The sequence below is a fragment of the Chiloscyllium plagiosum genome, unplaced genomic scaffold (assembly GCF_037043375.1).
Source record: "Chiloscyllium plagiosum isolate Xiang-an unplaced genomic scaffold, Cpla_swu_hap1 HiC_scaffold_10, whole genome shotgun sequence".
Lineage (NCBI taxonomy): Eukaryota > Metazoa > Chordata > Chondrichthyes > Orectolobiformes > Hemiscylliidae > Chiloscyllium > Chiloscyllium plagiosum.
In genome coordinates, this window is record NW_028270148.1 from 47,637,382 (window position 1) to 47,654,781 (window position 17,400).

The 17,400-nt window shown below is 42.1% G+C and overlaps 1 protein-coding gene across 3 annotated transcripts in view; it reads right to left on the reverse strand.

The window, feature by feature from the left end:
• The window catches only part of spata17 (spermatogenesis associated 17), a 346,047-nt gene that overhangs the window by 321,227 nt on the left and 7,420 nt on the right, over positions 1-17,400 (reverse strand). For all 3 annotated transcript variants that reach the window (XM_043695798.2, XM_087991318.1, XM_087991319.1), the window contains exons 2-3: positions 14,850-14,939; positions 7,476-7,557 (exon numbers count right to left, since the gene is read on the reverse strand). In XM_043695798.2, the coding sequence (XP_043551733.2) occupies positions 7,476-7,557; positions 14,850-14,939 (172 nt within the window). The remainder of the gene's footprint in view (positions 1-7,475; positions 7,558-14,849; positions 14,940-17,400) is intronic.

The following is a 17,400-nucleotide window of genomic DNA, read 5'->3' on the forward strand; positions in this document are numbered from 1 at the left end:
TAAACCATTTCTTGCAGCTGGATAAATATCCAATCCTGGGCATAGAGGAATTGTATGCAAAACTGGGTGGGTGGGTGGGTGGGGGGGGGGGGGGGGGGGGGGGGGGGGGTGTTTCCTTCATGAAACTGATATGAGCATGCGTACGTGCAATTGCGGTTAGATGAGGATTCCCAAAAGGTATGTTACAATTAATACCCATAAAAGGTTCATAACAATATGCGACTGCCATTTGGCGTAGTCAGCCTGTGCCATTTTTAGCAGACGATGGAGAACATTTTACAAGGTCTACCGCAGGTTGGCCTTTATCTGGATGAAATGTAAATAATTGCCATGTTGTGGCAGCGCCGGTATCGGACAAAGTCAGAAGTCTCATGACACCAGGTTATAGTCCAACAGGTTTATCTGAAATCACCTGAAGGAGCAGCTCTCCAAATCTTGTGATTTCAAGTAAACCTGTTCGATTATAACCTGGTGTCGTGTGACTTCTGACTTTGCTAATAATAGGAAAGACTAATAAAGAGCATTTAGAGAATTTGGAAATAGTCCTTAGATGTTTCTCCAAAATGGGTGTATGCCTTAGGAGGGAAAAATGTGTTCCGGACACCCTCAAGTGACCCACTTGAGCTACAGAGCCGACAAGAGCAAGTTACACCCATTGAAAGATAAAGTGAGGATGACCAAAGATGCTGTGGCTTACTACTTTCTTGGGCTGGTGAACTATTACAGAAAGTTCACATGTAAACTGATCTCCATCCTGGCACCTTTCCATCTGCTATTGATAAAGGGTCAGTCTTGGGAATGGTTTCACAGCCAAGACATAGTCTTTAGGGAAGTGAAGAAGCAGCTATCATCATCTAAGATGGTGACACCCAAAGAGCAGGATCTGGTAGTGACATGCAATGTCTCTCCTTATGATATTGGATAGTGTTGGCTCACAGATGGCCCAATGGAGAGGAACGCCCAACAGCAGGACTTTGGCTGATTCAGAGCTCAAGTATGCCCACATAGAGCAGTCATCTTTGGTGAGAGAATGTTTTACGGATGTAACTTTGTAATAGTAAACAGACCACAAACCTCTGCTATGGCTACTCAAAGAAGACAAGGCCCATAGCTTCAGGTCAAATTCAGGGATGGGCTCTCATTCTACGTGCATACTATTACAAATTACAACATTGTCCAGGAGGCAAAGTAGCAAATTCGGGTGTCTTGAACTGCCTCCCACCGCAGACACATCACTGGTGGTGCTGCCACTAGAAGAGTCAGTTCTGGTTTTAAACCTTCCAGTCACCACTGAGAGTATCATACTGTAGACATAAAAAGATCCAGTCCTGGCAAAACAAAAACAAATGGTAATGGGGGAAACAAATGAGTCATCACAACCAGAATTGAAATCTTTCAGGAGCCAGCAAGAATAGATCGCTGCAGAGGATGGCATTTTATTATGGGGAGGAAGAGTGATTGCCCCGAGCAAAGGTCACTAACCGATACTGGCTGAACTCCACTAAGGGTCACCCAGAAGTGTCCAAAATGAAGATATTGGTGAGACGTTATGTCTGGTGGCCAGGATTGGATGCAGACATAGCTATGTTGGTGGGACAGTGGGCAGAATGCCAACAAGGACAAATATTATTGCCTGCAGAACCAGTCCCCACCCCATTCATGGGAACTGCCAGGCAAATCATGGACTCGGTTACATGTTGATTGGGCCGGCTCTTTCATGGGATCAATCTTCTGAGGCATTGTGGACACCCAATCAGTGTGCAGGGCTTATTAGTCAAACATGAGGACAAAGATAGAAAAGCAGTGAATACCTTTTGCAATGATCTGACTCCAGGAAGTGTCACAGCCAACAGGCCTTCATTTACCATGAAGGAATTCATATATTGCCTAAATGACATTTGGCATACAAGGACAGCTCCATATTATCCATCATCTAACGGTCTGGTGTAAAGCGCAGTCCAAACTTTGAAGCCAGACTTAAAGAAATAGCTCACAGCTTCACTTGATACCAAACAATCCTGATTGTCAAATCACCCTTCATGCAACTACAGGGACAGCTCCAGGAGAGTTACCAATGTGCAAATACTCTGCACCAGATTAAATCTGATCTCTCCAGAACCCCAATGGGGAAGGGGGGGGGGGGCGAGGTGGAGCATCAATGCTGGAAACAAGATTCCTCTCAGCAAGAGAGACAGTTTACTTCAGGGGACAAAGCTTGGCATTGCAACCTCAGGGATGATCCTGCATGGTAAAGAGGCATGGTCGATGTGAGGATGGGTTCCATGACGTACAAAGTTGGGTAGGTGAGGCAGTTATTGAATAAGCACATCAACCACAGGAAAGCGGCAAACTCATGAATGAGGTAGGAGCAAAATATACCCGGCCCTCAGAACAGTTGGAGGCTGTCAGAAAGTGTGGGTTCTCTCCCTCCACCTAACATTAAAGAAACCTTGGACTGAGATTTAGCATGGCCAATTCACCTAACCTGCACATTTTTGGACTGTGGGAGGAAACCGGAGCACCTGGAGGAAACCCACGCAGACACGGGGAGAATGTGCAAACTCCACACAGAGAGTCTCCAGAGGCGGGAATTGAACCTGGGTCTCTGGCACTGTGAGGCAGCAGTGCTAACCACTGTGCCGCCCACTATAAACTATCAGGGTTATAAGCTTTAAGTGACTTTTGAAAAAGAGAACAGGTGAACATAGGAGTGGATGGGAACTGATGTTTTCCAATGTTACATTGGTGGTGGAAAGGAGAAGTGTCTACCTTTTCCAGAGGGAGTCAAGACAGCATACAATCACAGATTTGGAAGGGAGTGGGAACAGACAGATATGGAAGTCAATGCAATGAACGCAGAGTTGCAAGATGTTTAATGATCTTACATGAGCAGGCAAGCTCAGTGAATGCCCCCTCAAATACCATATCTTCCAACTAAATCAGACTCAGTCACTGCTCAAATCACGTCAAATCATGCTCAATGACACAGTTCTTTCTTCCTTGTCAAGAGCAGGTTATACACAAGAGCAGCGGGCATTAACCAGATGGAGAGAGGTAGCCTTTTATCCTGTAATTCACAGGGGGCAACACAGGAAACATTACCAACTGCAAAGTAGTCTTGGCTGAATCCAATCAAAACAATGGTATCCTTCTCCTCATATCCTACTTTTCCTCATCTCAGAATTTCTTCTGCCTACAAGTTGCAGATGGCATAAGCATATTCCTCTTACTTTAATCCCTACTTCCTCATCACAACCTTTCCCCGTGACTTTTTACTTATCCAATACCCAAGAATCACAACCTCACTAGGCATTGGGACAAGAGCATAATGTTGTACTTCACATTTAATACTTGTAAACACAGCTCAACTTTGCACATATTATCAAGAGGATAGCTTAGAAGCAGGGTCTGCATCTGATGCGACACCAGCCACAAATGGATTGCATCTGTCAAGACATACAAAGCCTAATGATAGTGTAAGAAACTAGAGATCAATCTTTTTCCTTAATTCTAGATTTATGCAGAATGTAGCCTTTCTACCTTCTCCCTAAACAATTCCCAGTGTCCCACAAATGTGCTCAGGGCTGGGGATTGGAATAAGGCAGAGGTGAGCTCACCAAGGTGTTGAGATCTTAACATTGTGCTCTGAAATACTGCAATGGGCAAGGATATAGAAAAAAGCTGATGTGTACACACAATGAAACACTTGAAGCATGGAACGCCTGCCAGAAAGCAGTCAAGGGAATGGAAGGTTCCGGTACCAACTTGGCACAATACTTTGAGCAGAACTGGAACTCCATCCTTTCTAGCATGATCAAATCCTTTTGTCCACTTGGTGGTCCCAAACATGACAAAGCAGATCATGGTGGATGCCACTAGAAGTCTTGCTACAAAAGTTGAGATTCCTTGCGTGTCAGGTCAACTAAACTTGATGCAAGCTCAAACTGTTATGCAAGGTCCAACAACTGCCAATATGGTTGTGAATGCTGCAGACTGTCTTGTTCACCATCAGATTACCATGATGGCATGAGGCTGAGGCATCACCCTGATTGAGTGGCACTGGCACATTAACAGAAACTTGTCTTGTTCTCTCAGCATTACTGATTTTCGTCTCTTAGCCCTAGTCATTCTAGTTGTGAAAGTTAGTAGCCTTCCAACAACCATCCTGCAGTTTGCAGAAGTACATTGGAGCAGGAAGACAGAGAAAGGCAGTCAGAATGGATGTAAAGGAAACCAATCAGTTTGCTACTGCCCAATCCACTGCACATTATTCTGTAATAGTATGGAATCTCAAAGGTTTGAGCAACAGGTGAATAGCAGCTACACAGAAGAGTCAAGATTAGGGTGGTGCTGTAAAAGCACAGCAGGTCAGGCAACATCTGAGGAGCAGGAAAATCAACATTTCGGGCAAAAGCCCTTCATCAAGAATGAGCAGGCAGCTACACGTAAGCTATAGCAGGCACGTGAATGGTGTCTGCCACTAACAGGATGCTGATGACAAACCAAAAAGACATTCTACCTGCAGACAAGTGAGTAATGTGGTGTATGAATTTCAGTGTTGGTATGATACCAAGTATCTAGACTGAACATCCCCAATATTGGAGGATCCTAACAAACAGCACATACCTTTGGCTGTTCAGAACAAGCAATGTACTGATCAAAGTACATTGCAAAGTTTGCAACACAATGTCCAAAATGAGATGTTAATCCACAATCTTACAACATTTGATGTATAATATAGACTGTGCAAAGAATTACATTAACTGATTTAGGATTGTCAACTGGGCTTGCAGTTGAATGCACTTGTGTATTAATGAACAAGGTCTTTTTTTTTGCAGACAGAAGTTACTGCACCTATTTCAACTCAACATAGCAGGTGACATCCAATCCCTCTACACCTCCATCCGCTATGACCAGGGCCTCCAAGCCCTCAGTTTCTTCCTCTCCTGACGTCCCTACCAGTACCCTTCCACTGACATTCTCATTAGTTTGGCTGAACTGGTCCTCACCCTTAGCAATTTCTCCTTCGAATCCTCCCACTTCCGCCAGACCAAAGGGGTAGCCATGGGTACCCGCATGGGCCCCAGCTAAGCCTGTCTCTTTGTTAGCTACGTAGAACAGTCCATCTTCTGTAATTACACTGGCAACACTCCCCACCTCTTCCTCCACTACACTGATGAGCCACCTCATCCTCCCGTGAAGACGTTGAGCAGTTCATCAACCTCGCCAGCACATTCCACCCTGACGTTAAATTCACCTGAACCATCTCTGACACCTCCCTCCCCTTCCTGAACCTCTCCATCTCCATCAATGATGACTGACTCAATACTGATATTTTTTACAAACCCACCGACACCCACAGCTACCTGGATTACATCTGTTCCCACTTTACCTCCTGTAAAAATGCTATCCTGTATTCCCAATTCCTCCGCCTCTGCCATATCTGCTTCCAGGAGGACCAGTTCCACTACAGAACACACCAGATGGCCTCTTTCTTTAAATACCATAATTTCCCTCCCATGTGGTTGAAGATGCCCTCCAAAGCATCTCATCCACATCCCGCACTTCTGCCCTCAAACCCCACCCCGCCAATTGCAACAAGGACAGAACACCCCTGGTCCTCACCTTCCACCCACCAACCTCCACATAAACTGCATCATCCGTTGTCATTTCCGCCACCTACAAATGGACCTCACCACCAGCAATACATATCCCTCCCCACTCATATCCATTTTCCGCAAAGACCGTTCCCTCTGTGACTACCTGGTTAGGTCCACGCGCCCCCCCCAACAACCCACTCTCCCCTCCTGGCACCTTCCCCAGCCACCTCAGGAATTGCAAAACATGTGCCCACACCTCCCCATCACCTCCATCCAAGGCCCCAAAGGAGCCTTCCGCATCCAAAGTTTCATTTGCGCATCCACCAATGACATTTATTATATCTGTTGTTCCCAATGTGGTCTCCTTTACATTGGGGAGACCAGACGCCTTCTCGCAGAGGGCTTTAGGGACCATCTCCGGGACACCCGCACCAATCAAACCCAACGTCCCATGGCTGAACATTTCAACTCCCCCTCCTGCTCTGCCAAGAACATGCAGGTCCTGGGCCTCCTTCACCGCCACTCCCCCACCGCCAGACACCTGGAGGAAGAACGCCTCATCTTCCGCCTCAGAACACTTCAACTCCAAGCATCAATGTGGACATCACCAGTTTCCTCATTTTCCCGCCCCTCCCAACTCCAGTTCCAACCTGCCAGCTCAGCACCAAGCTCATGACCTGTCCTACCTGCCAATCTTCCTTCCCAGCTATCCGCTCCACCCTCCTCTCTGACCTATCACTTTCATCCCCACCTCCATCCACCTATTGCACTCTTACCTACCTTCTCCCCAGCCCCACCCCCTCCCATTTATCTCTCCACCCTGGAGGCTCCCAGCCTCTTTCCTGATGAAGGGCTTTTGCCCAAAGCGTTGATTTTCCTGCTCCTCGGATGCTGCCTGACCTGCTGTGCTTTTCCAGTCCACTCTAATCTTGACTCTGATCTGCAGTCCTCACTTTCGCCAAGCAGGTGACTGCCAATCACTGGTTCATTAGTAAAGGCATCTTGAGAAATCACATCAAAACTGTCAATCATCATTAATTGATATATCCTTCATGGCATCACCTCCCTCAATCTGTGTCCACTTGCCAGCCAATCACCAGTCTCCTCTCAAACAGTCTAAATATTGGCTCTCTCTTTAATTGCTGTTGGAAATAGAAAGTTTTGCGGATGGAATTAAATAAGGAAGAAGGGGTGGAGATTCAGTTGAAACATAAAATGTTAGACTGGGTGTAATTGCTTTTTGGATTGAATTGCCTGTTTATGTGCTGTATACTCCATGTAATTTAGATAAGAAAACATCTTATAATAAAACTGTAAATACTTGACAGTTCTATTAAATTAGGCAGTGGGGACGAGGTGTTGGGAAGAAAGGTGAAGAGAAGTGGGATTCTGCTTGGTGCTTAACATGTTCACCTCTACAAGCTTAAGAGTGTTGGCTGGAGCACGGAGCTCCATAAATTACAGCTATGTCATCAAATGAGTCTTGCACACTGAAGGCTGGCACAATCTGCCTGCTCTGCATCCTTCCAGTAGATACTAACTGCACAAATGATACTATTTTAAAACTAGGATAGCATCAATAGCACTATTTCTCACAAATACATATGCATGGCTCAAACAATTCTGGATCAGAATGTGTCCATGAAAATTGGGCACTACCAAACCTAGAGGTATGTTAGCTTGGCTAAATATCCAAATATTTGTATTTAAAATTCCAGTAGGTTGTAATAAATCCAGATTTTGTCCATAAAATTAAAATTAATTAACATGAAGATTGAAGTTCTTTAAATGAAAATAAAACATCATTCCATTTTTAATGCATCTTTGTCAAGAGCTAAGTTAATTAGAATTGCCTAATAGAATCAAGGTCTTTACCTGAACCATGCTTCTGAATTCCATTCTGCTACGATAACCTCTCCATGTTTTCTGAATGATGATTGCAATTTTCTGCACGTATCTTTTGAAGAAAATAGTTTTAACGTTATTAATTTTCTGATAAATTTTATAATCTGAAAATTTTCAATTAAAAGTAGCTTTCTTCAAAGGTACCTACCTTACATGATATAGGGCAGCAACATCATATCAGAACAGAAGTTCCCTACAAGAATTCAATAAGGTGCTACGCTCAATTGCATGCCTTTCTTTGTTGGCACTGTGGTAGGACTTCTGACCGCAGATGAGAACACTACAGAGATAGGTGGGTATGAACATTTATGCCACTAGCGAGCATGTAAATTTACTATCACCATTGCTTCTTGGCATTATTTTTTGGAGACAGGATCAGCAGCTGAAGAGCCACTTCTGCAAGCAGCGGGAATCCATTAAAGGGATTAGAAGTCCCTTTACAGCTGATTGTCAGAAGTAGGTAGAATTTTCTATTTGTCCTACAGGCCCACTGATATGTCTGGATCTAGGCCAGAAGACATTGGGGGATGGGGTGGTTGAATTCATAAAATTTGCATGGGTTAAGTTGAGGGTCTCTATTTGCCTGGATTCAACTACATGTCATCACTGGTGGTGGGGGTTTTCTTTTCACAGCAATGGCCTGGCAGCTAAGCTCTTTCTTTCAATTTCTAAGTTTTAAAATATGCAGAGACAGCACCTCAAAACAGAAGTGTTCTGTCTCCATCTTTCTAAACTGCAGGCTTAACCTTCTTCCGAGATAAAGAGCAACCTCTTGGCTCTCCAGTTGAAAGCCAACCTGCTTAATTGGATGGTGAGTCTGCCCTGTGGCTACTAATTGGCCCATTTTTAGGAAAATCAATGCCAAGTGACTGTTACCCCCACAGCGCAGGTTATGACCCCTATTTGACACTGACATCTGGGTCCTACATCACAGGGGAAAATCCTGTTCGACTCTGTCAATGATGCAGTTTTCCAAGATGCCATGTTACCTCTACTATAACAAGACTGCAAACTTAGGGAGAGAAATTTATCCATCAGACATGGAAGCTCTTTTAAAAACAGTGTAAAATTAAACTGAACTAAAGACTGCTGATCCTTTAAAGGAGCACTCCAACAAATCATTCAAAATGAAAATATTTCATTTTGGATATTTATAATAATAATGCAACCCCTGAAGTAACAACTAGCCCATTCATGTCCTCAAGTGTGCCCATGGATACTGCAAGCCTCTCCAAGGACGACTGGGAATGTACACAACCACAAATGAAGGGCAGGCAGTCAGACTAACCATACTCCTCAGTTGCCCGCTACCAGGATCTGTTTGTCGCCACCTTGACTAGGCCTGGAGCAGATTAGTGAGGAGGTCCCAGTTAATTGTGGAAAGATTGCTAATGTAATTGTCATGAATTGATGCCATTTTGTAGATTGATATATTGTGTTTTAAGTTTATAACCAGTAAAGTGTTTCTTTTCAGTTTGGTAAACACTTCATTTAAACTACTATTTTCTTCCCCAGTTTTACTCCTTGTATTCTTTTCGTACTGCACGTCCTTCTTGGCTAAAAGGATAGGTTAGAGAACAACCACTTGTCATTTTGGTCTCTAGGTCCCAACCACTGGCAGTTTGTGATTGGACCCACCAACTTTACCATGCTAGGTAACATCATCACTGAGCCTCCAATGAAGTGTTGGTGTTCTGCCGTGCTTGCTATTTCTCTATCTGTCTTGGTTTGTTGTGGTATTTGATATCAATTGCGGTTCTGTTTCTGAGAGGTTGGTAAATATGTTTGTGAATGGAGTTCTAGTTTGGACGCTAGGAATTCCCTTGTGTGTCTTTGTTTAGTTGTCCCAGGATCATTGTCCCAGTTGAACTAGTGTCCCTCTTTGTCTGTGTGTATGGATAGCAGTGACAGTTGGTGGCTTTTGATGGCTAGTGGGTGTTCATGTATCCTGGTGGTTTCCTGCCCGTTTGTCCAACGTAATGTTTGTTGTAGTCCTTGTAGGGTATTTTGTATATGACGTTCATTCCGCTGGTTGTTGGTGTGGGGACCGGAGTAGTCTGGTCATCATCTCAGAGAGGTCTTTGATGTATGGCAGGGTGGATAAACTGTCTGGGCGTGTTATGTCTTCTTGTTTGGGTCTGTTGTGCAGGAATCGGTGGACTGTGCTTATCGGTTGTTGTTCCTGAATACGATGTTTATCAATAAATATCACCCTAGTCAAAGAAACACTGGCCTCACTGCTAGATGAACCAAGGACACAAACACCTGACAGCACCAACTCCATCAGCAAGGACAGAATCCTCAAACCTGTGCCTCACAACCAACTTCACCTTCAATGACAAGATCTGTAAACAAATCAATGGGACACCTATGGGATCACCAATATCAGGACCTTATAGAAGATAGAGAGTTGGGATAAGGAATCATTTTTACGTCTGCAACCTGCAAATAGTACAGTGCCACAGGAATTAGTGCTGAGGCCACAATTATTTGTAACAATGACTTGGGTAAAGAAAGTGAGTGCACTCGAGCCAAGTTTGGGGAGGAACAAAATAGGTGGGATGACAAGTAATGAGGATGACATAAAGAGTCTGCAGAGGGATAAAGACAGGTTAAGTGAGTAGTAACAAACTAGTCAGATGAATATAAAGGGAAAATGTGAGGTTTTGCATTTTAGCAGGAAAACTAGATGACCAGTAAACAGCTTAAAATTGAGAAGGAATGCAGTAAGTCACAAAACAGAAGGGTTTCAGAGTGCTCATTCATGAATCAAAAAAAACTTGCCTCTAAATTCAGCAGGAAATAAGGAAGACAAATGGAATGTTACCCTGTATTTCAAAGGAAATGGAATATAAATGTTGGAAGGTTTTGCTAAAAATATGCAAGGCTCCAGTCAAACTAGAGCTGGCATACCATGAACGGTTTCAGGCCCCTTATCTAAGGAAAGAAATATTGGCATGTAGAAGAGCTGTTGAAGAGCTTATGCTCAAAATGTCAATTCTCTAGCTCCTCGGATGCTGCCTGACTGGCTGTGCTTTTCCAGCACCACACTCAACTCTCCCCATATTCCCAACTTTACCAATACCATCAAGGTAAGGAAGCAACTTTGTACAGTGAACAAGATAGGATATGCCAGAAACAGAAATAGCCAGACATAAAAATGAGCTATCAACTTCGAAGCGACAACATATCTGTGTGCCAAATATCATATGCAGCAAGTAATAGACAGATCTAAGCGATTCCACAGCACATGGGCCAGATCTAAGTTCTACAGTCCTGCCACATTGGGCGGGAAAGTTTGTGGACAACTAAACAACTCAAGTATTGCCAACTTCAATAATGGGACAGCTTAGCACATCGGTGCAAAAAGTAAAGCTGGAGCATTTGCTACAATCTTCATCTAGAAGTTCCGCCTGGATGACCTATCTTGACCTTCTCCAGAGCACCCTGGCATCACAGATGCCAGGTTTCAGCCAATTCAGTTCACTTCATTTTGAATCAAGAAACTGCTGGATACACTCGATACTATAAAGACTTTATGCCCTGACAATATTCTGGCAATAGTACTAGGTGGATTAGCACTAGGAAATACAGGGTTACAGGGATAGGTTAGGGGTTGGGTCCAGGTGGGATGCTCTTCAGAGGATCATTGTGGACTTGATAGGCTTGAATGGCCTGTTCCCACAGCGTAGGGATTTTATGATTCTATGAATTGTGTAGCAGTTAAAATCAGGGATGCGCAAAATGAGTGCTTAGCAGTGCTGGAAGAAAAAAGAAAAAGGAGGCTGTGGAGGAATTTGAAAATAAGGTGATGGGGTGCTGATTAAGGGATGACATGAGGCTGAGGCTATCTAAAACTCCACTGCATAAGTTTGGAGAGAGCAAAATGTGAGACGCCAGCCAAAAGTATATTGGAATAGACAAATCTTGAGGCAACAAGAAAGATAAGTTGGGACAAACATGACGTCAGGTGATGTTACAAAAGGTCTTAATGATGGTATGAACATATGGCCAGAAGCTCATCTTGGGTCAAACATGGCTTGAGCAAGGTTGCAAATAGACTGGTTTAGCCTCAGACTCTTGCCAGGAACAGAGACGGACTTAGTACTTTGGAAATAGAGCTTTATTGGGGACTGAGAACAATGGTTCCAATCTTCCCACTATTTAATAAAGAAAAGTTTTGGTCATTCCGTTGCGGATGTCAGATAAGCAGTCTGATAACTTAGCAACATTAGAGGTGGAAGTGATGGTGATGAGATAGAACTAGGTGCCATCACTGCATTTGGGAAAACTAAGGCCTTTTGGATTTTGTTGCCAAGGGGCAACTTGTAGATGAGGAATAAGAGGTGGTGAAGGATAGATCATTGAGGGCACACAAAATAATTTTGTGGGAACAGTAAGGAGAAGATATTGCAAACAAAACTTTGGCTGTTTATTAGATTAAAAAGCATGGAAGCTGATGAGAAACTGGGCGGCACGGTGGCAACGTGGTTAGCACTGCTGTCTCACAGTGTCAGAGACACGGGTTCAATTCCCGCCTCAGGCGACTGACTGTGTGGAATTTGCACATTCTCCCAGTGTCTGCGTGGGTTTCCTCCGGGTACTCCCGTTTCCTCCCACAGTCCAAAAATGTGCAGGTTAGGTGAATTGGCCAAGCTAAATTGTCCGTAGTGTTAGGAGAAGGGGTAAATAAAGGGGAATGGGTGTGGGTGGATTGCGCTTTGGCGGGTCGGTGTGGACTTGTTGGGCCAAAGGGCCTGTTTCCACACTAAGTAATCTAATCTAATCTAAAAAAAAACAGTCTCTCCAAGCTGGACAACAATGTCGAGTTTTTGAAGAAGATGGTGAGATCAATAATGTTGAAAGCTGCAAAACAGGAGGCCAAGCAGGCTTTTTTATTTAACTATTAAGAAGGGCTTGATGAAGTGAACAGGGAAGAACAATTTCCTTTGATTGTGGAGTGTAATCAATTTAAAATTGTGAGTATGACAGGGAAAAGAATGCTTTGAAAAATTCTCTTTACACTGCAGGTTGGTTTTACAAGAACAAACATTTATGTCAGAGACCATCATATCTTTTAAAAGAAAATAATAAATATTTGAAGTGGATATGAATGCAGGGAAATTTGGAAAAAAACTAATGAGATTAGTTCTGGATTGCACCAAAAATTCAAAAATGACAAACTTCTGTGATTCTACACTGCAAGTTATTTTCATGATCTTTCAATTTAAGGACAGTAAGTGTTGGAAATATCCAACAGGTCACCTGTGAGGAGGTACAATCTTAACATTTCAAATTTGTGACCTTTTATTATAATTGAGGAAAGTGAACAAAGTAGTAGTTTTTGATTAATTGAAAGGTGGGGTGGGTGAGAAGAACAACAAAACAGAAGGTCTGCCATAGGTTAGAGGGCAGGAGAGATTAAATGACAAAAGGTCATATTGTACAAAAGCCAAAGAAATTGGAATAGCAAGTAAATTTAAAGGGTCAAAAGTGTATGGATGAGACATGAGTGGCTGAATAACAGCCTGCAGAATGCAAAGTAAAGGAACAAAGAAACAAGAGAAAATAAAATGCAGCATTAAGGTAGACGTAATGATTAAGAATTGCTGAACTCAATATTAAGTGCAAAAGACAGAGTGAAAAATGTGATGCTGTCCTCAACCTTAAGCTGAGCTTCTGTAGAACACTGTGCAGGTCAAGGACTGAAATAGAGTTGGTGCAAAGTGGAGAATTTAACTGTTAACAGGCAGGAAGCTGGGGGTCATGCTTGCAAAAAGTTTGATTTCACCAAAATAAAGCAGACCGCCAAACAGATAGCGAATATTCCATGCTAGTTGAAAGGATTATGTAAATTGTTGTTTCACTTGGAAGAAGCATTTCGCTTGGAAGAAGCATTACTGCATCAAATGTTGCAGTAGAAAATAAACTATACATGCCAGAAATGGTCAGAAGGTTAGATAGCATCGGTGAAAAGAAACTATTTCACGTTTAAGTTATGGAATCATTCATTGGAACTGACGAAAGTTAGAAATATGACAAATGATGTCTGGCTGGGTGGGAGGAGAAGAGAAAATAAAAAAGAAGCTCTGTAATAGTGTGGATAACCTTTATGAGTTTTGAGACGTGGTATTATGTCTGTATTTTACCCTTGTAGATGCTAATCAATCCTGCTTATCTTTCCATTGTTTTATTAGACCCCGGGCATGAATTCAAAGTATTAAAAAATCTGAACATCAAGATTTGAAAGGAAAGTAACTCCTTAGGACAGTGTGCAAATGCACCAGACTATCATGGTTTTCCAAAAAGTGATAATCAGTGTTAAACCACTTCTACTTATCGTTTTTTTATACCAATTAAATTCACATTAAATTTTAGGACAAATGTTCAAAATACACAATTTAATCAATACCCTGCTCAAGAAAAGACACTCAATTCTTTCTTCCACATTAATTAATTATATAAATCAGATGCAAAAGTCACAAACTGGATTTGAACAAAAGGTAGAGATGACCAAGTATAACTGCAAATTCTAAAATTTTAAATTTTCAAAATTAATATCTGGTCCAAATTTAGTCCTAAATCTTTTATAGTTTAGGATATCTGTCGATCTCATTTATTTGTATATGAATCAGATCATTAATGATGAGACATCTCCATAACATGAACTCTAAGCATCAAATCGCTATATGTATACTTGAAAGGGCTGTACTGAAGCATTGCTCTCTTTATTTAAATTCTTGTTGGTAAAACTACTTTTGCTGCATCTTTTTTAGCAGCACACAGTACCAGTGTCATTTTTGCCTTGTTGGTCTACATGATGGCTCTTCACGTGTCTGTTTATACTGATGCATTTGTTAATAATCTAATTTATATGCAGCTATGATTGCCTTGAATTCCAGGGTCTGCAAAGCAAAGATCAGAGGTGATAGATTTGTACATTTGCACCAAAGAAATTCCATTCAAACCAGCCTTCTATACTTTGCCTGTATATATGAAATTCCAGAGGATGCCACAACAATGTTACTGACGTTCCTGCAGCTAGACTGGGCAAAGCAATTCCAAAATATAGATGGCTCTGTCATAGGTTGAGGAGCTTTTAAGTGAGCTTTATGCACTAGAATCCTTTTCAGATAAATGTGAGGCAGCTATAGTCACATCATATGGCATAGATGTGCAGTGTTTATAATTAATGTAGCTGCGGAGATTTATATTAGAAAAATGTTAAAATGAAGTGTGACAAAAGCTTGATAAACATGAAGCAAGGTATTGGATACGGTAAAGATACATTAATAGATTATGATTGTTGAAATACTGATTTAGGTTTAATTAGGTTGACTGTACCTGATATGTGCTCGAATCTTAAACCCTCTGAAATAGCTTTGGATTTTCACAGCAGCGCAATGTTCTCGTAATCGGTTTTCTTCTGCAATGCTAAAAAATAATATTGGTTATGGATACATTATAGCAAGATGGAAGAACCAAATTGCTTTGCTTATATAATAAAAAAATATTTTTTTTTTAGAAAATCTCCCAAAATAACAAAAGAAACATTATTTTAAAGCTAGAAATTGCTGGAAACTCTTAGCGGGTGTTGGTATTGAGTCATAGAGCTAAACAGCATGGAAACACATTCTACAGTTCAATTTGTCCATGTCAACCATAAGTAAGCACGTAGCCTTCTATGTGACACATTTGCTGCAGAGAATGCGAGAAAGTGCTTGTTCAAAAGAACCAGTGACATGTATTCTTAGTGTCAATGGATCGGTGTAAATCAGTTGATAACATTTATTCACTTGTGGAATGTGTGGCAGTACTTCCTTCTCACACCAGAGGCTGGAGGTGTGCATATTTCACAGTAGAGTGTCGGATAACTAAATTGCTGGTTTATATCAAAGACTCTTAACAAAACACATACTCAGAAGGAAAAGAATTTATAATTTAATAAGCTGAGTGGAATATGTACGTAATAGAACAATCCTGATACATTTTCATGTATACCACACTGAACTGACTGCTCTGGGAAGTGAATGTCTCATCACCCTTACAGGCTAGGAGAACACAAAGGCTGAAAATTGGAAGATGTTCATGTGTGAGTGAGAGAGAAAACAGTTTTATGTAAATGACATTCACTGACTGAAGGGTTCAAGGGACACAGAGACACAAAGAGAGAGAGAGAGAGAGAGAGACACACACAGTCATGACGAAAGCTGGTGGAAAGTTTAACTAGTTATAGTCTGATTTGAGTAAACACTGGCTTGTAATGGATTGAATGTTGTGTGTTGTTCCCTGGACCCCGAGATCCGGGAATGTTATGAATTTAATTTGCATTCTGGGAATCTAAGATGATTGTAAAAGAAAAAGCCATTTTGTAGGACAATGAAACTGGACATGTTAACTGAGCAAGATTACCTCATGACCATTTCCGCATAATTTAGACTAGTCTCTCGTTATAATGTACTAGCCAAAATTGACCATCTGGCCTGACTTGGTCCAGGGTTCCCACTTTGATGTGCATGTAGCTTAATTAGTCAAGCGTACTCAGACCTGTCAATGAGTTTCTCTTCCTCTGCAAACTTTTGCCATTTTATTGCTGCTTATCTGATTAATGACATGTGTTTTTGTAATTTTAATACCAACTTCTGTATAAAAATAGCTCGTTGGCAACAATAAGGGGAGTAGCCGGAGAGAGCTCTTAGGGATAAGGGATGTGCTGCTACTCTACAAAGGATTTAGAACCTTAGCTCAAGCCTGGCTTGTAGGTATCTTTATTACAGTGTAACATTGATGCCATTGGTAAATAAAGGTAATAATTTAAACTAAATGGTCTGGAAGAGTTTTACATTCCAGATTACCACAGAGTACGATCTCTGGGACGAATCAAGAGAGGATACCGATAGAGTCCATCAGGGATTCCCTGAGCATCTCGAATAGGTACTTTAACAACCAGATATCCTAAATCATCTTGTTCCATTTTCTAGCAATTGGTCCATATCTCTCTAAACCCCTCTTATTCATATATCCACTCAGATGCCTTTTAAATGTCATAACTGTACCAGCCTCCACCACTTCCTCTTGCAGCCTATTCCATACATGCACCACCCTCTGCATGAAAAAGTTGCCCTTTAGGTCCTGTTTAAATCTTTCCTCTCTCATCTTAAACCTATGTCCTCCAGTTTAGGACACCCCCGCCCCAGGGAAAAGACTTTGGCTATTCACCGTCTCCATGCCCCTCATGATTTTATAATCTCCATAAGATCACCCCTCAGCTTCCGACACTCCAGGGGAAATAGCCCCAGCACATTCAGCCATTCTCTATAGTTCAACCCCTTCAACCTCTGACAACATCCTTGTAAATTTTTTCAGAACCTTTGAAGTTTCACAACATCCTTTTGATAGGAGGGAGACCAGAATTACACATACTATTCCAAAGGTGGCCTAACTAATGTCCTGAAGTTGCAGCAAGACCGCCTAACTCCTATACTCAATGCACTGACCAAGAAAGGCAAACATGCCTAATGCCTTCTTCACTATCCCGTCTACTTGGAACTTCACTTTCAAGGAATTATGAATCTGCACTCCAAAGTCTCCTTGTTCAGCACCACTGACAAGGCCCTTACTATGTGTTGGAGGAGTTGAGCTATAGGGAGAGGTTGAACAGGCTGGGGCTGTTTTCCCTGGAGCATCGGAGGCTGAGGGGTGACCTTATAGAGGTTTATAAAATCATGAGGGGCATTGATAGGATAAATAGACAAAGTCTTTTCCCTGGGGGTGGGGGAGCATAGGTTTAGGGTGAGAGGGGAAAGATATAAAAGAGATCTAAGGGGCAACTTTTTCATGCAGAGGATGGTATGTGTAAGGAATGAGCTGCCAAAGGTAGTGGAGGCTGGTACAA